We start from the raw sequence: 23,091 nt of genomic DNA on the forward strand, positions 1-23,091 counted from the left end.
CAGCACATTCCCAGCCGGCATTGTTGGACCCTGACATCTCCCGCTTCACTCCAGCCCCTGCTGCCCTGTCCACTTTGCATCCACCCATTCCAGCTCAGGAGAGGGACTAAGCAGGTTGCTGAGGAAGAACCAAGGAACGGGACTGGTGAGACAGTCAGAGAGGCTTTGAAAAAGAATGCCATTTGTCAGAATATTAGCTATAAAAGGGGAAACCGGGGAGAATCCCAGTACCTAACAGAATGGGGATGTAATTGAGATACATATATTTGAAAAAATGTAAGCCATCTTAAAACTTTGTGAAGATTATTTATTATTATACAAAATATATGTTAAATGACAAAAACAGAACACCAGACTGTATCAGCAGTATAATTACCTCTCTGTTATGCGTGGGAAAAGGGCTGGATAGAATTATAACAAGATGCTAATGGTGCTAATACCAGGACAGGAGGATTAGAATGAGAATGCTCCCTTTTAAAAGTTGGTAGATATTACTTTTGTAATTAAAAATCTACATGTAGATGTTTTAAGCCTTTGAAACACTAAAAGCTATTTTTTAAAATTAAGTTATTAAGGTTGAAGTCTCCCTTGTCAAAAATGCAAAACTGGAGACAGAAGAATCATTGTGTGCTTCTTTGCATGAAAAAAAATGTAACTAGTAGAATTCCCTGAAGTTTAGTACCTGCACTTGATCTCATTTGGTATTTTTTAAATGTTGTAGAAAGAGCTCATTAAAATCCTGAGTTGGAAATCATTCACATGCATTAGACTCGTCCCATATTTGTTACTGTACAGCAAACGTACAGCAAACGGGATTGTTACTGAAACAACAGTTGCAGGGATAATTTAACAAGTAGTTGCATACTCACTATGCACAGGACACTGGGAGGCCTTGTAAAGAACATAAAAAGCCTTTCTAAAAAGGTGTGAAATCATGCCTGAGTATTTATTGAGTATCAAGCACTGGCGACCCAGCCTGGACACGTTGTGCGTTTCCAGGTGGGCGTCACGCCCTTGCACGTGGCCCTCGTGTCACTGCAGACACAGACTCAGGGTTGGACTATGTGGGGTCCTGGTATTGTGTCCAGCCGCCACATTTAACACGGCCCTCTGATTGGACCGTGCTACCGTGTTGTAGATCTAGGGAGGAGAAAACCACTCAGGGTGGGTGATAACCTTTATTTCTTTATGACATCATGCAGAATTGTCTCATGCCAAGTCAGAGACCAGAAATACTTGGTATAAACACTGGGTCAGGCAGCTGTATAGGGCATGCAGCCACGTTGAGGGCCACTGACTTGGTTAAGATGGAAAGACTGCCACATGTTTTCCCTCCTCCCCTGGGGGTAGTTAAAGGTAGTGGTTGGAATATCAGTTGGTAACACCAGATCCAGTGGCTTTACAAATGGGGATTTGTTCCTCTTTCCTGTGTAGCTGAGTGGCTCACGGGAGGGACACGGATCTCCGCTCTTCCCCGCGGCCGTGTGTGGTGCCTGGTCTAGGGAGGCTGGGGATGTGGTCTCTGTCCTGGGTGGCAGGTGTCCAGCTCAAAGTCCTGTCCTTAGGGGAGGTGGGAGAGCGGAGGGAACAGGCAGTGGGCTCAGATGCAAAGGCAGGAGAATGTGAGGCCTGGAAACCTGGAAGGTCATGCTCGCCTGCACTCAGGTTTGCCAGCCGCCCCTGAGGTCCGAGGCGCCGCATGGGCTCCTTGCCAGTGAAGCATTGCCGTGGGCTTTCAGCAGAGCTCATTTGGGTGATGAAACACTCAACAACAATGCCCATAGCTCTTTCTCCCGTCTCGTAAATAGACGAAAGTTTGTACGTCCCCAGGGAGTGCACAGCCAAGGTAATCGGAAAGAGCATTTGGAATAAATAATTTACCATCTAGTTACTATATTCCTTGGGTGGTGATGGAGAGGTTGAATTTTCAGCAGGGGGAGGAAGGGAACAAAGCCTAACAAAAATTGAGGTTAAGACACAAAGTCATACACATTCACACTTTGTTTCAGGCGGGGGTGCCAATGATGAAATGCTCAGCACCCGGCTTCTGTTTAATTTTTGATGCAAAGCCATCGGAGAGCCGTTTGCCTTCACTTTCAATTTCAGCAGGTCCTGAAACCTTGCATTTCTCCGTGGTAATAACCTGTGCATTCCTTCCCATCGAGCGAGCCTGGCTGGCTGACTGATCAGTGCAGATGGAGCCGGGCGCTCTTGGAAGGCTGTCCTCCCAGCCCACTCCTTGGGTGCCTGCCATCTTAGGCCCGTTTCCTGAAAACCCGAGCTCTTGCCTGGATGGCACGTTCTCCAGGCCGTGATTCATCAGCAGCCCACGGCTCAGAGCCGGGCTGGTCTGCGCCGCGGGGTGGGGAGGCCCGGGATCCTCCCTCCCTGGGGGCGCAGCCTGTGCGGCTGGTCACAGGGGCTGTGGGAAGTGCGAACGGGGACACCTCCCAAGTTCCATGCTCGCCTGGGTGCCACGGCTCAAGGTTCTACAGGACTTGCTTTCCCACTTTTCCTTAGTGAGAATCCCAAATTAAGACTCCAAGTTCGTTTTGATTTTACCCTAGAAAATGTAGCCACTTTTAACCAACTGAGTAAATGCTCAGCAGAGGGTACCGTCGTGCTGCTGAAAAGGCTGCCATGTGATCTAGGGCTTGATGGGAACTGAGGTCCCCAACCTGACCCTTTCCTTTTGTACAGAATCAACGACCACAGGCCCCAGAGGGAGGCCGGCTAGCCCAGTGCCAGCCTGCTGCTCTCTCCCGGCCTCGGCCTGGGGCTCGCTGCAGCCTCACTGCTGGCTGGCAGTCTGTTTGGCCCCTCGGTGTCCAGTAGGTCTTAGGTGTTCTCCCACGCCCTCTCCTTTCCTCCTGTCCTCCTCGGTGCCTTGAACGGAGTCCCTTGTCCCCTCTCACTTAGACAGCTGTGCCCCTCCAGTCATGGCCCTGCCTTGCTCCCGGTGACACAGGTGAGTCCCTCCTCCGGGGCTTCCTTTCAAGCCAGCAGTCTCCTCTGAGCTGCTTTTCTGGCTGGCGGGACTCGACCTCACTGAGTGATTGGACCCAGGTGGGGGCCAACCCTGGGGAGCCGGTAGGCCCAACGGGCCACACTTCTCAGAAGATTTGCTCCCAGGTCCCACTGCAGCTGCGTCAGGTTTTGTTTCGCTCCTTGGAAAGGACTGAGGCGGCAGTAGTAGGTCTCGCCAGGGCAGCCTAGTTCCTCTGATACTCTGTCTAGGACACCCCAGCAGGGACGTCTTTAATGGGTTATAATTCTTCTTGCCTCGTGATTTTGAGGAGATGGTTCTGAAAGAGGGCACAGAAGCCAGCTTTACAGAAGGTGCAGTTTCGGGGTGCCCACTGTGTAGCTGCTGTAGCAAGACCACCAGCTGCCCTGGACCCCCTCTGCCCACGTCACCTCCCCCCAACTGGTGGACACTTTCTTCTAACTCTTGAAGTTAAAACTTTTTATTTGATTAAATTCAAGGAATCTTTATAGAGCTTAATTGCAATAACTGACTTGACTTCTGTCTTAACAGAGAGTAAGTGTCTCCCTCAATGCTGCAGAATAACCATTTCGCCTGCAGTCTGGGCACTTATTGAGCATATGGGAGCTATTTATTGCCGGCACTTTGAGGAACTTTTGATTATCTCCTGATTGCCTCTTAATTAGATTGGTGGGGGAAGGGTGTGCTTGTGCAGAAGGGGCCAGTCTGGGAAAAAAGAAATATATTCCACATATTTGAAAAATGAAAAAGAGTTCTCTAGTCTTTTGTTCATCTTACATTTTTACTGTTTTTCTGCATGTTTTCATTTTTCATTCTTGTTTTGATCCTTTATGAAGACCCATGAAAAGGTGCCTCTTGCACACAAACAGGCAGTTATTAGTCTAAATAAACCTAACATGGAATCCTTGAGTGTGTCAGGAAATTGCGCTGGGAAGAGATTGCAATACTGGAAACTAAACCCCTTGTTCTGACCATCACTTTCTTTCCACGAGGAGCACGTTTCTAAAAGAAAGGGGGGGTCAGAGTGAGAAAATCGTTATATCCTTGGGAATCCGCACTTGGATCTGGGACCACAGAGAAAGTAAGAGGATCGTTTGTGTCCAGTTTAGAATCGGTGTTAAACGTTGCCAGGAAATAGCAGGCCTCTGTGTGTGTCCCTACATGTCAGCCACCCTCCGAGGCCTTCATGGGACCCTGTGTGGGAGACACGATCTTTAGCCTGCCTCACAGGTGGTGAAACTGACCCTGGGGAGGTGACACCATGACCCAGTCGGCACCACCTTGTCTTGCACATCTTGTAAGCGTGCGGAGCTGGGTCCGGCGCCACAGGAAGTTGGAGAAGGTGGCCAGGCCTACTCATCAAAGAGGCTGCTGCATCCCCAGCGTACAGAGCACCACCTGTCTTGTCCCAAGTGGTTTGTGTTGGGCACAGGTGCCGACCACCCACAGAGGGGTGCAGGGGCCTGGCAGTGGGTGGGCCGAGGCGGACCCTTTCTCCCAGCCCCACCTGGCCCGTCTCTGGTGAAGCGCCTTGGCCTGACCACGGCCTTTCATGGCAGGTTTGTGTGTGATGCTGCCATGGTCCGGTCACCCAGTGCCTCAGCTGCCATCAGCGTGGGCAGGCTGCTGCACTAGGTGGGCTCAAGTTGGGGGCAGAAACTGCGTTAGAAAGTGGACAAGTCTCTTTATTTTTCCTGAGCTTTTTCTCCTTTCAATTTGAAGAGAAAAGCTGTCATAAAGAAAACGGCTATAGCTAGCTGAGAGTTCCTCGCCTCCTGTGCCCTTCACCAGCGGCTCTGCCCCGACTCAGCCACCCACGGGCTGCTCTGCTGTCGGGTCCCTCTGGGTGAGCCCGTCAGTAATGCTTTGTGGGTTCCTCTCTGCTCTCTCCCCAGGCAAGCCTGGGACCTGGCTGTCGACATTTGTCTCTCCCAGCTGCCGACCATCATCGAAGAAGGCACGGCATTTCGGGTGAGTCCTCCCAGGGCATCCTACATGGTCCACTGCGGCAGCTGCTTCTCTGGCCACCTGGTCTGCAGAGCCCCTGGTCGGGTGTCAGAGACAGCCCTCACCCACCTGGGAGAAGATGCATTATCCAGAAGCTTAAAAGATTGCACCAACCAGGAGTTAAAGTTAGATTATGAAATGGTCAGCTCTTAAAAACATCTTCTCTACAGTGTTGCTGTCATAGGTCTGCTTTTCTTGATGCGCACTGCCTGATCCCAGGTTCTCAGCCTTTTTACCATGAACGGATGCTCTCGACTTGCGGCCCTGCTGCCCAGTGGCCAGGTAAAGCCTCTAAGGCTGAGGCTTGGCCCCGAGGGGATGTCTGGTCCCCATGTACTTTCCTAGGTGGTGGTCTGGTCATCCTTGAGTTAATGTTGTTTCACTTGTGGCTCCTGAGGCAGGCAAATCGACTCTCCCACCACCCCCCTGGGGGTCGTTACAGCAGCTCACCAAGAACCCCCTGTTGCGTCCCCTGCACATACAGCCCCTCCTGTTTTCATTCAAGATTTGTTCATTTGATGAGCGTTTGCTGTGCATCAGGCACCACATCTGGGTGCATGTGGGTGAGACCCGGTCCCTTCCCTCAAGTAACCCTTGAGAAAAGAGAAAAGCCACCCATCAAGTTAGAGCACAATTAGATCCCCCATCTGACCCTCCAAGGGACCGGGCAGGTGTTCGGGACTGGGGGGAGTGGTGGGGGGAGCCGGGAGGAAGCAGGTGGCTCCAAGCTGTCCACTGAGGGGACGGGTTGGAGGGTGGGGCTTGGAGATCGGAGTCACTGGCCTTTTCTCTCCACACCGTTGTCTCCGGGCCCCATTGGAGAGACCACAGTGGGCAGCTTAGCCCCCCGGTGCTTCAGTTTCCTTGTTTTAAAACGGGAACTATAGTTGTATTCAATTCAAGGAGCACATGCGGACTGGAGGACGGAGCCTGGCACGTGGTACATGCTGGACGCAAGGGTTCTTGACCCTTGGTGTATTCACAAAGCCCTGACTGCGGCCAGAGGCACCCACGTCTCACTGCAGAGGTTTTTAACTTTCAGTGCACATCACGACCATCAGGGAAGCTTTCAACCTTACTGAGTCAGGGGCCTGGGTGCGCGCGCGTGCGTGTGTGTGTGTGTGTGTGTGTGTGTGTGTGTGTGTGTACATATGTATTTCTGTGGGGGGTGTACGTGCATGTATATTTGTGTGCCTGCGTATATCTATGGGGTATGAGTGTGTGTGTTCTCTGTGGGTTGTGTGTCCATGTACATGTGTGTACGTGTGTGCATGTCTGTGGCGGGGGGGAGGGTTGTATGCATGTGTGTTAGCTCAGGTGATTTCGATGCCCCCCGAGACTGGGGTAACTGGGCTATGAGGCCCTCCCTCTCTATTTTATCTTATCTTTCCTCCTTCATTGCTTGAATTTTTTTCCCATTTTATTATGAACATTTTCAAACCTACAGCAAAGTTGGAAGAATTCTGCATCGAGCACCCGTGTGCCCACTGCTGGGTTCTCCTCCAGCACTTGCGGTGCCTGCTCCAGCAGCTCGCCGCTCTCCACCCACCTTTCCTTTAACGTACTTACAAGGGAGTCGAAGCCGGCCTTGCATCTTGAACCCTGAAGTGGGCGCCGGCAGGGCCTTCACTTGGCTCTCGCCTATGTGTTTGGCATTGCTTAGGAGACCCTAAACCCTGAGACAGGGACAAGTCTCCGTGGGGAACAGTCCTGGCCTCCTGCTCCTTACACGCTCCACCTCCACAGGGACAGGGCCTGTCGCCACAAACGTGTTCGGGGACCTCGTACAACTCAGGCTTTTTTGTGCTCTGTGCCTGGTGTTCCTTTGTACCGTCAAGGGGTCAGAGCTGCACACCTCTCAGATAAAGTCCCACGGTTCTGTGTCCTCACCCCTCCCTCCAGTGCCAGGCCTCCTTTCAAGCGTCTTCAGCTTCGTTTCTCATCTACTAGATTCAGGATTCTGCCTCTGGGAATAATCTCACCAAATTGTCACTGGGAGGGGTACTTGATGGAGGCCACACACTAGCTGTTTTATTTAGTTTTCATTCTTTTGGAAGCATAACATACACATAGAAGATTGCAGGCATCATAACGTGCAGCTTGGTGAATTTACAAGTTGAGCGCACTCGCGTAACCAGCACCCACTCAGACCATCAGCGGTCCCCCGAGGCCCCTCCCACTCTGGCCACCACCTCCTCCAGAGTATGTGCTGCCCTGAGGGGTTTGTACTTGGGTAAATAGAATCCTTGTGTCTGGCTGCCTCCACTCAATGCCAAGTTTGCTCCATTCAGTTGCAGCTCACTCCTATCACAGTGCGGAAACCCCAAAGGTCATGGTCCATCCCATGCACCTCACGAACTGTGCTGGCCACTGCCCAGCCGAGACGCTGGAGCCTGAGACAGAAGGAGAAATCAGTCATGCTGGACCTGTCTTTCTATGAAATTTTGATATTTTGTTCATTATAGATTTTTACATTAATTTTTATTTTCTTAAATATTGCGTTAAGGTGTTTTTTTATCTCAATTACTGTGTTTTTTGGTGCCCCCCTAAATTTTGTGCTTGAGGCGAGTGGGTGGGTGTGGCCAGGTACTGCTAATTCCTCGTGCTCTGGTGCGTTAGTGTTAGGTGTGCACACGAGGAGTAGGATTTCTGGTCGCCAGGTGTGCATATTTTCAGTTTCAGTACAAACTGCCGGACAGTTTTCCAAAGTGGCTGTGAGTCAATTTTCAGTCCTTCCTACGATGTATGAGAGTTTTAGTTGTTCCATGTCCTCATCAATACTTGATGTTTTCCACCTTTTTTTTTTTCCTTTTGGCTATTCTGGTTCATCATGTAAAGGTATTTCATTGAGATTTTATCTTGTATTTCCCTGATGGTTAATAGAGTTGAGCCCTGTTTCGTGTTTTTATTGGCTTTTTGAATATCCTCTTTTATAAATTGCCTGTTAGAGTCATTTGATCATTTTTCTTTTGCGTTATCTGTTTCTTATCGATTTGTAGTGGTTCTGTTTATATTCTGAATACAAATCCTTTGTCACACATTGTGAATATCTTTCTTCATTCTGCAGACTTCATTTTCACTTTTTTAATGTTTTTACTTGATGAACAAAAGTTTCTTGTTTTACCATATCCAGTTTACCAATGTTTTTTCTTTTATGGTTAGGGCTTTTGGTATCCCTTTAAGAAATCTTTACTTACTGTGAAACAGCCGACATAAGTGTGTTTGGACTGGGGATGGCAGGTGAGAAGAGCAGGACTGTGTTGAGATGAACTGGCTCTCCTCCTCCCCACAGTGACCTCCAAGTCGCGGTGGATTGGCCCCCAGGGTCAGGCGTGGCTCTTTGTGCCCAGAGCTGGCCTTTCTGCTCTTAGTCCTTCGCGCTTGGCGCCTGTTTTCAGACCCCCCAGCCCGTCTGACATGTGGGCTGACCACAGGGTCGACCACCTGGCATCAGAATCGTCCCAGGAGGCCCAGGCCACATGGCCACATGACTCAGAGCCTCTGCCCACGGCCTGTGAGCTCTCCTCCAGAACACTCATCCTGGGTTCTGCTTCTTCCCCCCCAAGAATCTACACAGTATTTCCGGGAGGTAATCATGAAGATTTGGCCCAAAACATCAACTCTGTGAATAATCTCAGGCGCTCACGGGGCAACTCTTGAGCTGTTCTGTGAAGTGTTGCTTAAAATGCTGAACCACGCTTATGGTGGGGGGCTGATCTGATTTGTCATCTTCCCCGTGGCTTTAAGAAGCATGACAAACCTCACAGCATACTTCGATGGCAAAGGCTTTTCCCTCTTTGTCAGCTTTAGGTGAAAAGATCAGGAATGTTTGTCATTCGGGACAGAGCGGCTTCTTCAGCAATGAGCAGCGTGTTTGCATCCATAAGGCAAAACTAAGTGAAGGAAATGGGGGGAGGTGGAATTATCTGAGTTTCCCGACTTCCCCTCCCAGACTGAAGGTCCCCCTCACTCAGTACAGCTGGGGAGGGAGCATTTAACAAGATTATTGTTTTTAAACCAATTTGTGAATAACTCACACTTAAAAACAGGAAAATCACTTTGGGGGCTCCATCCCAATCCCCAAGTTGCCTTCCAAATTTGATTAACTTCACGTACACTGACTTTGCAAGAACATGAATTCCTAAGTGTGAAAGTCCTCGGCCGAATTCTCACGCAACACTGACTTCTTTACAAGGGGCACCATAACTCTGACCACCAGGCCCCTCTGTGGAAGGTGTGGCGGGAACACGCCTGGTCTGGCTCGCAGCTGTGCCGGAGCCCTGCCCATGGCTTGGAGGGCTCTATGCGCACACTTCCACATGTGCAGGAACCTGGGGTCACAGCCCGCATCCCTGCCTTCCCACCCACCCTTCCTTACACAGATACCTGCTTTCCCCCTGGGGAGACAGAGTGGGACAGAGAGGAGTGGGCCAGAGGCAGAGATTTGGAATTCTTTCTGTTTGGAGCTCAGGGACAGCAGAGCTGCATATTAAGTGGAAATGCCTATGTAAGACAGAAAACCCAGCAGTCCTACTGCTTGGTCTCTCAGTTCCCGGACCTCCTTCTGACAGCCTGGGCCCCCTCCTACCTGAGCCGCTACTTCTGCAGTTTCCCTCGTCCTCGTCATCTCCACGAAAGGCATCCCCTCCGCAGTGCCTGCGCGAGGACAAGCCACCCTCCGCACCCCCACTGCCAGGCTGGGGAAGCCCGCTGTGACCTGCTGCGGTCACTACCCTCCAGGGGCCTTAAACGCTGCCCGGCGGGCTGCCCAGACACATCTCCTTCATTCCTTCCCGTCCCCTCTCCGCTCGCTCTCCCCTCCATCCACAGCACCTCCTTTTCCCACCTCGCTGAGAGACAGGAGCGATAGAGGGATCCTCCGTAAGTCCCGCCACGTTGGCCCTTGTCCTACATCCCGGCCCGTCTGTGTTGCATCTCCCGCTCCCAGCAGTGCTGCCCCCAACCTGTGCGCCAGGCGTCCACTCGCCAAGGCCCTCGCCCAGCACCTACCTCCTTCATCAGCAGTTTCCCCCTCTTACAAGTACGCCCTTATTCTCCCACCTTTAAAAAGAAATTCCTAGTCACGTGATCCCATCTGATTTCCTGCCCCCGCCCCCCCATGTCTCTCCTTCCCCTTTGCAGCCAGATTCCTGCAAAGAACTGTCTATTCTTGAGTCTCTGAATCATCTTTTCTTCTGTTTGAACCCAGTCTGGTTGTGCTTCTGCCCACTACCAGGGCCCTCCTGTTACATCCTTAATGGTCTCCAGGGCCCTCCTTGTCACCGGCAGCTCTGGACCTTGGTCCTGCCTGACCCTCTACAGTCATGGAAGGTGCCGACCATGTCCTCTCCCTAAAACACTCCTCCCTGGCATCCTGGCCACCACCCACTCCTGATCCCCCTCTGCTGGCCTTGCCCTTGTGTCTCCATCTCCTTGGCCTCTCACTCTTGCGGGGCTCCAGGGCTCAGCCCGGGATCCCCTCTGTTTCTCACTTAACTTTTAACTAGATCTGTCTCTCCAGCCCAGACCCATCTCCTGGACTGCGGGCTCATGTAGGCCATCGTCCCCCTGATGTCTCGGTCGGGTGTCCAGTAGGCACCTTAAACTCAGCGTGTCCAGGCTGAGTTCCCCACGTGCTCCTCCCAAACGTGCTCTTCTTTCAGTCTTCCCGCCTCAGGTCTTGGGACCCCGCTTCCAGGTGTTTAGGCCCAAGGCCCGGCATTAACCTTACTGCAACCCTCTCTTACCCACACCCAGTCTGTCCATGCAGCCTCTGGCTCTGCCGTGTAAAACGTCCTGGTCTGACCATGTCTCACCACCTCCTCTGCTATGGCCCGGCCCTGTGTCCCCTCACCTGGATGGTGGTGGCCGAGTGGAGTCGGGGCCTCACAAAGACACACGGCTGAATCGATGGTGGGGGCGATGTGTAAAGGCAGAGCCAGGTGAAGAAGGAGGGCCCCTGACTAATCCTCTGCTCATCCCACAGCACAGCCCCTTCTTTGCTGAGCAGCTGACCGCCTTCCAGGTGTGGCTCACGATGGGCGTGGAGAACAGGAACCCACCTGAGCAGCTTCCCATTGTCTTACAGGTGAGTGTCTCCAGGTGGGCCAGATTGATGAGGGAGCTAGAAAACCCTGCAGCCGCCCGGAATGGGACTAGTTTATTGGGGCTGAGTGTGCTGGTGTGTGACAGCCCTCCTGCTTTGGAGCTAATGCCTCCTTGTCTCCCGGGCTCGCCTGGCGAAGTCACTGAAGCCTCTCCCCCGCAGTTAAACACTGATCTGGGCTGTTGTCAGCTGCCCTCCCCTCTACCCCCAGTGCTGCTGCCAGCAAGCTCCGTTCCAGCACGGCTCTGGCATCAGTGCCCCTTCTCTTTGGAAGGACATGAGATGCAAATCAACTGCGGAGAAAATGGGAGAGCCTGAGCAAATTACACACGCAGGTCATGGGCACTGCTCCCGGCACCTGTGGGTTGCTCACTTCCAGGGGGCTGTGCCCCGCGGTAGCTGTGGGCTGTTGCACTCTCTGGCTGTGCCGTCAAGCACAGTCACCCGTGTGGCCTGTGTCAGTGTTCACGCGGCACCTGGTGCCCCACGAGTGGTTTGGGAGATCAGTTCTGTGGGTCTCACCCAGCTAAGTTTTGGGTAATGAGATGGCAAAATACCAAAATTCGTCACAGGCAGGAAGTTTAGGAAGTTTTCACAGAACTTTTGTTTCAGTTAATGTATATTTATGGGGCAGGTGTAGGGACCAGGTCATGACATAAGCAAAGCTGTTTTGCTCTGAGACAATGTCAAATGAGATTTAAAACCACTGTCAGTGTAGACACCAAGGCCTAATAATTCACTTTAGGCCCTGGAAGAGATTGTGTGCAGTGGGGACGGGGCAGTTGAACTTGGATGAGAACTGTGGACGGTTGTGGGAGGGGCCGTGCCTGCAGCAGGAGGGGGTGGGCATTTACATCCGTGTCCAGTTAGGAAGTAGGGTCTTAAATTCTGAGAGCTGGCTGGGAAAACCATCACCTTCCCCCCAGAAAGCTGATTAGGTTGCTTTGCCTCACCTGCCCGAGGACGAGGCCTTGCCTCCCCCCAGGAGGGCCCCACTTTCTCACCAGGCTGCTGACCACGTCTCGCAGAAGTACCATTCATCTTCACTGGGCCAGACGCGCTCTCTGAGCGTCTCCCGCCGCCGAGGACAGTTTGAAAAATAGGTGAACGGCTAATCCCTGTCCCACCTGGAGCGTGGCGGGCCCCCTCCCTGCATGGTCTGCTCTCCTGCTCTGTGCTGACCGCATGGTGGGCTGGGAAGGTGCCTGGGACAGATCTGAGGTCTCATCTGGCTCAGGACTGTGTGCCGGGACCCAGGCAGCAGAGCAGTGAGAGAGGTGTGTGCGGTTGCGGAAATGCCACCACACAGCCTTGTCCTCATGGCTTGATAATTACGTGGACACAGGGTGTTGGCCAGGATCCTTCCCTGGAGATATTTTGGTGCTTTTTCTGTCTTATGACTGCTTATTTTCTGACATTGTGAAAAGAATGCAGAAATTATTAGTATTCCTCATGTGTGTTTCTAGATTAGTTTGACTATCTTGAGTTTGCAAGGTGAGCAATAAACAAATTTTCAAAACAAAACAAAAAGCAACGATAACAACGCAACAAAGAAAACTCGCCATTTGGCAGGAGCCCACGAGTTCTCAGGCAGCGAGTGGAAGGCTAACAGGCAGGGCTGTGGGACAGCGGTGGCCGGTTGGTTGCCGTGCTCCCCAGCTCCCAGGGTCATCCGAATTTTCATGAGAGGAGACTGTGGCCAGCCTCCACTGACTTTCCTATTATTTCAATAATGTGATAGATAAAATCCGGTCCTTTCCAAGCAGGGGCAAGATGCCCAGCACTGAATCCTGCCTGGCAAACAATCCTGTTGTAAATGGCCTCCTATTGACTTTTTCTTTAATGTCCCATTTACAACCCACACGCCCTCAGGGAAAGAGAAGACCCAACTTCCTGATGCCAAAATGAGGGAATGACTCTGAAAGAAAAGAAAGGGGCATCTTCTGTGCGATCTTTCAGACGAACGTAAACCATAGGTTCCTCATCATTCTGATGGGGGGGTCTGTCTGGGCTGTGTCCCACCTGGATCAGTGCAGGAACCTGCACTTAACAAGAAAACCCAACACAATGCAAAGGAGAGCTTACTTCATTTGGGGTAGCCCGCGGTGTTGGCTTCTTTCTCATTAATTCAGTTATTTTGCCAGAACCTGGGCCCCATTATCCATAAATTATCCCCAGTGCCTTGGCGAGTCAGGAAGTGTTGCTGAAGGGAAAGAGAATTTTAATACAGAGACGTCACAGCTTTTCTAATCCCTGCTACTTTTTCCACTGCCTGCTACTTTTTCCACTGCCAGAGAGCGTTTTCTCCCTCCGAAAGCTCAGAGGCATTAACTGAGGACCATCGGGGTAAAATGAACTGTCTCCTTGGGCTGATTTGCAGCCTCTCATGTAGATGTAAGCATGAACGTACGCTTTTCCTGCCCAGTCCTGATGTCCTTTTTCACCTTTTAAAAATACAAATCAACAGAAAGGATGAGAAGGAAGATTCTTGAGCCCTGCCACACTGCAAGGCCTGGCCCCGTGGTCTCCTGGTCTGGTGGCCCTGCCTGGACTCAGCATTACTGTCTGCACTCCCTTAGTGGCCCATGTGCAAAGAAGCCCCAGGCAGAGAAGGAGGAATCAATGTTGTGGAAAAGAGAGGGAAGAGAGAAATTTTACAGGATTCCGTGTTAGTACCTTTACACAGATACTACAAGTCAGTGTGGGCATTTCATTAGGAAACCCTGTTTGCTTTCATGGCATCATTTTATTTACAAATAGAATTTTTGGTCTGAAAGTACAGGATTATTATTAGGTGGCATCAGGATAATAACTGGGATGTTATTATTACACATATTATATTCATCAGTGGCTCCAGAATCTCTGATCATCAGATTCCTGGGTCCACCAGGCCAGGACTGGAGCTTGAGAATCTGGTTTTTAAGAAGCAGGTCTATCCAGCAGTCTCAGCGCAGAAGCCTGAGTGCGTTTTTTGTGCACAAGGCAAATGAAAGGTTGTTGCCCTAGCAGCTCTGTTTTAGTTTGGGTATTTGTATCACCATGATTAATCTTCAGTTTGGGTTGCCACAGACAGAAAGAAATCCCATTAACTCATTTAGTTTACCAACATTTATCTCTGTAATTTCCCCGGGGTCTGAGGCACACTGAAACAGGAATTTTTTTTTTTTTTAAGTACAAATACAAACAAAAGCCAGTCCTTTTTTTAAAAAGTAATTTTAATTTATGTTGGGCCTCAATTTTTTAAAAATGTAAATCAACAGAAGGAATCAGAGGAAGCGGTAACGTTTAGAAAAACCAGTACTTGACATTTTCCCTAGGACTTGTTATTGATGCTGTTTATTTTCCAGTGAAACATCAATACCCACAGCACAAAACCCTGCATTGCTGAGGGTCTTGAGTCTCTGAGACAAGTGGGCTGTGTATTGATGCTTTAATGTGTGTTTCGTCAACACGGACAACAGAGTCAGGAAAGATCGCATTGCAGTAGTGATGGTGATGGTTTCCCTTTTACTTTTGCCATCTGTAAATAAGACGTTGTAATGGAGACCTCTTACTGCTGGTCAGTGCACATGAGAAACGAGCAATGCGAACTACGCGTGGTTAGGTTTCTTGGCCCAAGTTGCCATTTCTTCCACTGCAAAGTGCTCTGCTATTTACTTGAAAACACAGAGCTTTATTCACGTTGACAGTGTTTTAAATAACAAAGGGAATCAGTAAACAGAATCTTTACAAGTGTTAGATGTGTTTGATGTCTTTGATTTTTGAGGAATTACACCTGCTTTCACAAACCTAGTAAATGGAAGGTTCTGCTAGCCCTGGGTCTCTAGAGACTTGAACCTCCGGCAGTTCCGTTTTCTTTAAAAACAAATAGGGAATTCCTTGGTGGTCCAGTGCTTAGGACTCGGCGCTTTCACTGCCAGGGCCCAGGTTCAATCCCTGGTGGTGGAACTAAGATCTCACAAGCCGCACAGCACGGCAATAAATAAATAAATAGTCAATCAAATCGCTTCTGAGAGATGGAGACATCCTGTAGCTGGATGCTGACACCGAGACTAACATTCATCACACTCCTCATACCAGACCGCATTGTACCAGACAGGCTGCATCTCATTTGATTCTGAAAATAAGCCCAAGTCACATGTTATCTCTACTCTTCTTGATGAGGAAACTGAAGTGTCCAGAGGTTGTGATTTAAGCCACACTGTGAGGAAGTGAGATAGTCAGGTCAGCTTGACTCCAAAGCCCATGCCTTTCAGCCGTCTAACCTTGCCCTCCAGATCTGTCTTTCCACTGCAGTGGCACGTGATAACCCATGAGTTAAACATGGGAAAGGGATCAGGCCCCGTTCAGATAGGCCCCTGTGAGCAGCCCCACATAACCTCTCCCAGCTTCTTGATTAGAGAACCTCAACTTCTCCAAACATAAAATGAACCACTCGATCATCCGTCTCGAAATAGCGATGTGGAAACAGGCTCCAAACCAGTGGGAAATGACATTCCAGCAGCTGAACCCAGCCACCTCCGCTTCCCTGACCCCTGGGCTGCCCGCGGGCTGGGAACACCTACTCTCGCCTCCTCTGCGGCCACAGGCCGCTCATCCACCTGGGGAAGCTCCCCAGCCTCCCCCCTCCACCCGGGAACCCCTCCTCAGGAGCCTCGTGCTGCCGGGACCCCCTCCCCTCTTTCCACTCCCTCAGCATCTCCTGCCACCTCCTCTGTCCCCCACCTGGTGACCCTGCTCCCCACCCTCCTCCCGCCAACCCGTATTCACCCCTCAGAGGGTAGCCCCTTGAACCACTGCTCTGGCTGTGCCATTTCCTCACCCCCGTTCAGTTCCTACACCGCAGTCCACATCCCTGCAGCCAGAGGGTCCTCTTCACACGTCCCACTACTGATCCTCACCTCCCGGGAGCAGGCGCACAGTTAAAACCTCCCCGCCTTCTCTCCCACCTCCCTCGCCGGTCTCTCTACCCAGCTTCCCCTTTGCAGACCACCCCGGGCTGGCTGGCCTGTCCGTCTGTTCTTTCCTCTTGCCTCATTCCAAATCTTCTCTTCCAGCGGCTCCTTTCCCTGACCCCTCTTCCCCCTCCTCCAGCAGCCTTTGTCGGTCATGCCCGCCAGCTGTCTTGGAGTCTGTTTCTCCCCATCGGTCATGGCCACGGTCAAGTCCACCCATCCCACCCCTCCATCCATCTTCCTGCCAGCCTATTGCCCGCAGCAAGCACATTGGACGGGTCCCTCTGCTGCTCTTCTTAGGAAAAGCTGAAGCCCTTAGCTTGGTCTGCAGGTCCGGCTGGTTCTGGAGCCTCCTCCATCAGACTGGCCACCTGCCCTTCCTTGGGGAAGGCCCACACTTTCCCAGTCCCTCTGCCTGGAACCTAGGAACCCCACACGTCACCCACTGGGAGTGAGAGCTTTCAGACCCCCAGCGTAGGGAGTGGCCCCCAGTTGTCTGTTCGATGGTTATTGCAGTGTGGCTGCAGAATGTCTGTGTCTGGGCCAGGTGGTGATGGGAGGGGGCCCTGCTGTTCCCAGTTGCGCCCAGCACCGCGCCCGCACACAGTAAGTGCCCTGTACATGCTTTGGGTGGCTGGGAACAGGGGTGGGCAGAAGGGCTCTGCATCACAGGACTCTGTTCATGTGACCTCTGGGTAAACACCGTGAGGGAAAAGTCAATATAAATGACTTCATTAAAGTTTAAAACTTTGATATAACGCAGGAAAAAAGAGACAAATACGTGGCAGAGGTTGCTGTTTTTAATTTACAAAGAATCCTTTCATATCAAAAAGAAAAAGCCAAACATTTAAGTAGGAAAAGAAGGACATGCATGGGCAGTTTACTAGAGAAATAGCCTATTAACCTATGAAAAAATATTCAACCTCACTTGTAATCAAAGAAATTCAGATTAAAAGAGCATTTTATTATTACCTATCATGTTGGCAAATAATAGTGTAACATGGGCTAATATTTTCCTGGTAGCTTTTAATTTGATATTTAATAGAACTCTTGTGGGTAGGTCTTGTGTTATGAATTAGGAAATTAAGGTTCAGAGAAGTTATTTGCCCAAGGCCAAGTAACCCGTGAGCACCGGAGCAAACATGTCCTGGTGCCCGGTAATCAGCCAAGGCTTGGTGGGCAAGTTGGTTCAGCTGGAGGGCAATCTGGTGATATAAGTGTGTATGCTCTGACCCTGTAATTTTACTTCTCAAGTTTATCCTAGGGGAAGGGGAAAAAAACGTAAATGTGCAGAGATCTACCTGGTAGGATTTTTATCACAGCATTGTTTACAATAGCAAAAATTTGAGAATAATTTAAGTATCTAGCAATGCGGAGATTGTTTAAATGAATTATGCACATTTACGGAAAAGAAGTTCAGTGCTGCTGTTGGCAGTGTTAATGGTCAGATGTATCTAGCTATGTGGAGTGAGAGTGAGGGGGTATCATTTAGTCAGAAAGGACATGAGAAACACAATAGTATCTTATCAAATTTAGAACAAACGGGACGTTGTACATAGAGAACAGTCTGGAAGTGGATAGACCAGTGTCATCAGTGGATATTTTCTTAAATGCGGTTAGAAAGTGTCTGTTCTAGTAGTTCCTACCGCGTGCACATAGTTCTCCTGTTCATGAAGAAATGGAGCATTCCCAGCCTGTGTAAAGCATGAGCCATAGAGAAAGGGGCACCTGCTGACCTGGGAGAACAGCCCCCGGGGATGCTCATCCTGGCTCCGTGTTCCGGGGCAGGGGGTGTTGCGGTGACACCGCCTCTTCTCCCTTCCAGGTGCTGCTGAGCCAAGTGCACCGGCTGAGAGCCCTGGACCTGCTGGGAAGATTTCTGGACCTCGGTCCCTGGGCGGTGAGCCTGGTGCGTGCTTCCCGTGTCCGCAGTGGGAGGCACGAGACTCCACGTCACCGTCTGACGAATCAAGGGACCTTGGCCATGCGGCCGAGGATGACTGTAGGGGTGGCCGTTAAGCCCGCAAGGCCCCCATGGACCTCACTCTTTGCACCTTCATTGTCACATTGTTGGGGGGCCCTTTCCCGTCTGCTGTTAGGCTTCACCTTTGCAGAACAGAAAGTGTCCTTTAGGGACACTCTAGGGAGGAGCTCACCCCTGCCAGGCCAGGAAGCTGGCAGCCTCTGGGCTGAGTCCCCGGCCACACGCGGCGTGTGTTCTCCTGGGAGAAGCCGGCGAAGCCTCACTCGCCGTCCTTTCACTGTGGTTTTAGGCACAACTCTGAAACACTTTTCTATCATTCTATTCACAGGAGAGTAGAAACGGCCGTTCAAAACACTGACAAAAACAGAGTCAAAAGTGATCCATTTTTTCAACACATAAATCACCAGGGAAAGAGATCAAGAGGGACCTAGAGATAAAAGGGGATTCAGGAGACCCACCACCAGGTGCAGGGTCTGGACCTTATAGGGCTCTATTTGCAAATGAAAGTTTGAAAGTTAAAATTTGAAAAATTAATATTCATGAAACAATTAGAAATTTTACATGAACTGAATATTTTATATTATTAAAGAATAATTGTTGAGACTTCCCTGGCAGTCGAGTGGTTAAGACTCCTTGCTTCCAGTGCAGGGGGCGCAGGTTCGATCCCTGGTCAGGGGACTAAGATCCCACATGCGGTGCAGCGCAGCCAAAAAAAAAAAGAATAATTGTAATTGTTCATTTTTTTAGGTGTGGTAATGGTATGTGGTCATGTTTTCATAAAAGAGACCTTATTTTTTAGAGATAAACACTAAGTGTTTACAAATGACACAATGTGATACCTAAGACGTGCTTCAGAACATTCAGGAAAGGACGGTGGATAGGGCCAGCCAGGACGCCGCGCCCTTTCAGTTGATGGCGTTGAAGCCAAGTGATGGGCACATGGGAGTTCAGCATATTATTTTATCTCCATTGATGTATATTTAAGTTTTTTCATTGTATATTGTCAACCAAGAGTGATAATTGATAGTTCAACATGAAGGAGAAGAGGGAAAACCTAAAAATTAGGAAGAATGCACGAGCAGTCCTTGCTAGCCCTCTTACACTCCCAGGTGCCAGCAGGGAGGCCGTATGTAGCTCACCAAAGGTAGACTCAGGTGGAGGCCTGGCATGTCTCTTACCTTGTGAGCTGCGTGAGCTCATGCAGCCCAAGCAGGCAGGCCTGGGTCGCTTCTAGGAGAAGGACTGGAGGTGAGGGAGGCACGACCCTTCCCCGTGCAGCTCCGTTAGTGCTGAGGACACTATGCGCTCTGCTCCCTCTGGCGCGGGGCTGACGTGCTCTCTCTCGCAGGCCTTGTCTGTGGGTATTTTCCCCTACGTGCTGAAGCTGCTCCAGAGCTCAGCCAGGGAGCTGCGGCCTCTCCTTGTCTTCATCTGGGCCAAGATCCTCGCCGTGGACAGTGTGAGTAATGTCTTCCCCCCCCCACAACAGGAGAACTGCTGAGAGTAGGGCGGGGGGCCCGGCCCCACTGTCCATTCTCCTCCTCCCGGCCTCACGCCTTCCATGGCCTCCCTCCCTCCCAGGAAAGACTGTGCTTCTCCTGGGCCCAGTCCTGGTCTGTCACGCTGGCCCTCGGCTCACCTGTTGTCTCTTGTGCGCTGCCCCCTCCTCACTCACAACCACCCCTCCAGCCAGCGAATGACCCTGCCCGCTTCCTTCTTGACGCTCGGCCCTGCCTCCCCCCATGAGTCTCCTGTCTCCAGCCAGTGCTTTCCCACCCCAACCCCGACCCTGGGAACAGTCCCGTGGAGGCCCAGGCTGTCACCTGTAAGGCTCAGGCCGCGGCACTAGCAGTCACTTCTCAGCCATGACAGCCCAGCCCACGTCTCCAGCTCTGCTCCCAGTAGGCACCTCCCCACCCCTGTCCTCATGCCTGTGGGTCTGCAGTCACATGTCCACTGCTCGAAGTCCTAGGCAAGACCCTGTACTCAGAACTGTGCTGAAGGCCATAGGTGTTGCAGAGCTCAGCCGTCCCTGCCCTCGACACTGTCCACTGGGGATAAAACCCTCTACTGTGAGGCCGGAATCCGCACACAGGCCTGGCACAAGGGTGACTCTTCAAAAAGTGGAGAAATTTTGTGGGTAGGGCTGCATTTGTGTGCCTCAGTGTAAAGGAGATTATAATGTTAACCCAGGTGGCAGGGGGCCACTGAGGCCGCTGCTGCAGGAATTCACGCCCAGAGGGAGGGGTGAGGGTGGCCGGAAGGTGGGGGCTGTTGGACAGGAAGGGCCAGGGTAGGGGACGCACAGGTATCAGGAGGGCCAGGCGGGTGTGGAGAACAAACGGTTCTCAAGTTTGAACCTGTGTGGGGCGTGGGCCGGCTGTGTCAGTGACAGAGGGGCGCCGAGCGGGGAGGCGTGGTGAGGGGAGCTCTCAGGGGACCACTGGTAATGGGGCCTCGTGGCCTGGGAGATGGAGACTAGGGCCCTCGTCTACCCGATGACAATGGCAGGCAAGTCCTCGAGGGGAAATGTGACACGAAGGCCCAGCGGGCTGAGGGCTGAGCTTCGGGGTCCGCTCTTCGGGGGGCAGAGAAAGGAGGGTGGAAGGAGGTTGTCAGGGGAGGGCTGGGAAGTCTGATTACAGAACATGAAGAAGGAGGCTCCAGAACAAGGGAGAGCGCTGGGAGCGGGACAGAGACCCTCAAAGAGGCTGCCGCACTTGGCAGTCAGGCTTCAGAGGCGTGTGGGGGGTGGGGCAGAAATGGGGGCTCTGGGGAGGAAGGACGGGGTGCGGCCCTCAGCTTGCTTGAGGGGTTTGTAAGTGGGGAGACGAGTCGGCATCAGTAGTTGGGTTTGCTTGCTTGTTTTGAAGGAATGGTGACTTAAATTGTCTCTAGTTGGGAGAAAAGAATCAGCAGAGAAACTACCATACATCTAATCAGACTTTGACCCGCCCACTCTGTACATGTGTGTGTGCACACGTGTGTGTATCTGGGTGACGCCCCGTGGCAGGGGCTCTCGTGTGAAGATTCTTAGTTCTTGCATCAACTCTATGCTATAAGTGTGGTTTTGTAGATTATTTGCAGATAAGAAAATGCTCATTTAAGGAGCTGCCCAGGAGCCCATAGCAAACCTGTAACAATTTGTTGTGAGCTGAGTGGAGCCCTTTCCACCCACAGGAAAGGGGGATCAGCAGAGCCACAGAGAAGGAGGGCAGGAAGCAAGGGCGTCACCATGCAAAGGGGGAGACCATTCTCTGCTCTGCAAGGGGTGAAAGGAGAGAGTGGGGGACCTCAGCTCAGAGTGTCGGGCTCCCCTCCTTCCTGTCCAGGACCCCTGCGCCATTGAGATAGCCCTGCAGGCCGCCCGCTACCTGGGGCTCTTTTCAGCTTGCACACCCCCAGGGCTCCCACTCCCTAGCACCGGTGGGCCTGGAGTTGACAAATGCGTCAGGCAGATCTGGCCACCTGGTCCTGTCCTTACCGCCTTCGTGCATCAGTCCTGCACGCTGCCGCCCGAAACCACTCACGTGACCCTTTTTGCTCCAGGCCCGTAAGAGCCATGCCTGCCCACTCAATGAGTCTCTGACCTGGCTCCCCACGGATCCGGGTCCTCCTCTCTTATCTGGGCTCTGCACGGCTGCTGAGACCACTTCCCCACGCCATGGCGGCTGGAGCTTTGCTGTGAGGGGGCTAAAAACGGGTAACGGTTGCATGAGACTGTGAGTGTCACGGGGGCATCCCCAAAGAAGGTGTCATAGCCTGTGTGCCTCTAGGGAGAAGGCTGTCTTTCATTACGTTGTTTTGGGTTGGGGTTGGTGTCTGGAGTCATCTCGTGGAGCAGCCTTGTTGGTCTCCTGGTTCTGAGAGGTGGCCTGTCGGCTCCCGGGGCATTTCTATACAGACAGTCATGTGGACTCTCTCCCAGCCCTGCAGTTTTGCTCATTTTCCTGGTCTAGCAGTACTGACTGGGAGGCTGCGATCAATACACCCTTGCATGTTCCTGATTTTAATGCTCGTCTTGATGCTGGGAACAGCCTCCATCCTCCTCAGTGCATCCAAGTCTGACCTTGACCTCAGCTCAACCTTGGCCCTTTTTGGACCCAGTGCCCTGCTGTGTCCGGTGAATGTCCATTGCTTGTCTGCTCTGGAATGATGGCCAGAATATTCTATATTTCAACAAAAGATTTATCTTTCTAACCATTGAACTAACTTTGGATAAACAGTGACTTTAAAAGACTGGCCAGGGCTTCCCTGGTGGCGCAGTGGTTAAGAATCTGCCTGCCAATGCAGGGGACGCGGGTTTGAGCCCTGGTCTGGGGGGATCCCACGTGCCGCGGAGCAGCTAAGCCCGTGAGCCACGGCTACTGAGCCTGCGCGTCTGGAGCCTGTGCTCCGCAAGAAGAGAGGCCGCGATAGTGAGAGGCCCGCGCACCGCGATGAAGACTGGCCCCAGCTCGCCGCAACTAGAGAAAGCCCTCGCACAGAGACGAAGACCCAACACAGCCAAAAATTAATTAATTAATTAATTTAAAAAAAAAAAAAAAAAAAGACTGGCCAAAACCCTAGATTTGAGAGTTTAAAAAACTGAATTTAGGTCCTGTTGCCCTCAATTTCTTAAGCCAGCTATTTTTACTTCCCACAGCCATCATCTGCCTCTCTGTAAAGTTGTGGTAATAACGCTTCCTGCAGCATGGTTACAGAGATCAGAACTACGGTGTATAAAGCGGTTTTGGAAATTTTAGAGTGAAGGGAGTAGCAGTAAAACCTCATTTCTACCCAGCCCGTCTCTGCTACACTAAAGCCTTCTGTTGCTGATCTGAAAGCCTGGTCTTGTGGCTCAGGAAACTGTACCTTTTGGTCATTTCTACCTTGCCCTTTGTCAAATTTAATTGAAAAGCCAAGCTACATAAACAAGAGGGCTTTTCTGGGGAAGTTATTTCAGAACCTTCCTTGCTTCTCTCCTACTTCAATACCTTTGTCATCTGTATCACACATTTAGAAATTCACTGGCACTGCTCTTGGTACCTGG

General features: G+C 51.4%; 1 protein-coding gene across 5 annotated transcripts in view; it reads left to right on the plus strand.

Annotated features, from left to right (window-relative positions):
* RPTOR (regulatory associated protein of MTOR complex 1) overlaps positions 1-23,091 on the plus strand; it is a 344,195-nt gene that overhangs the window by 251,449 nt on the left and 69,655 nt on the right. For 4 of the 5 annotated variants that reach the window (XM_059906939.1, XM_059906941.1, XM_059906940.1 and 1 more), the window contains exons 10-13: positions 4,903-4,978; positions 11,001-11,102; positions 17,901-17,984; positions 19,408-19,518. In XM_059906939.1, coding sequence (XP_059762922.1) covers positions 4,903-4,978; positions 11,001-11,102; positions 17,901-17,984; positions 19,408-19,518 — 373 coding nt within the window. The remainder of the gene's footprint in view (positions 1-4,902; positions 4,979-11,000; positions 11,103-17,900; positions 17,985-19,407; positions 19,519-23,091) is intronic. The other variant, XM_059906943.1, reaches the window with a different exon arrangement.

Source organism: Balaenoptera ricei, chromosome 20 (assembly GCF_028023285.1).
Source record: "Balaenoptera ricei isolate mBalRic1 chromosome 20, mBalRic1.hap2, whole genome shotgun sequence".
In the NCBI taxonomy this organism is placed as follows: Eukaryota; Metazoa; Chordata; class Mammalia; order Artiodactyla; family Balaenopteridae; genus Balaenoptera; species Balaenoptera ricei.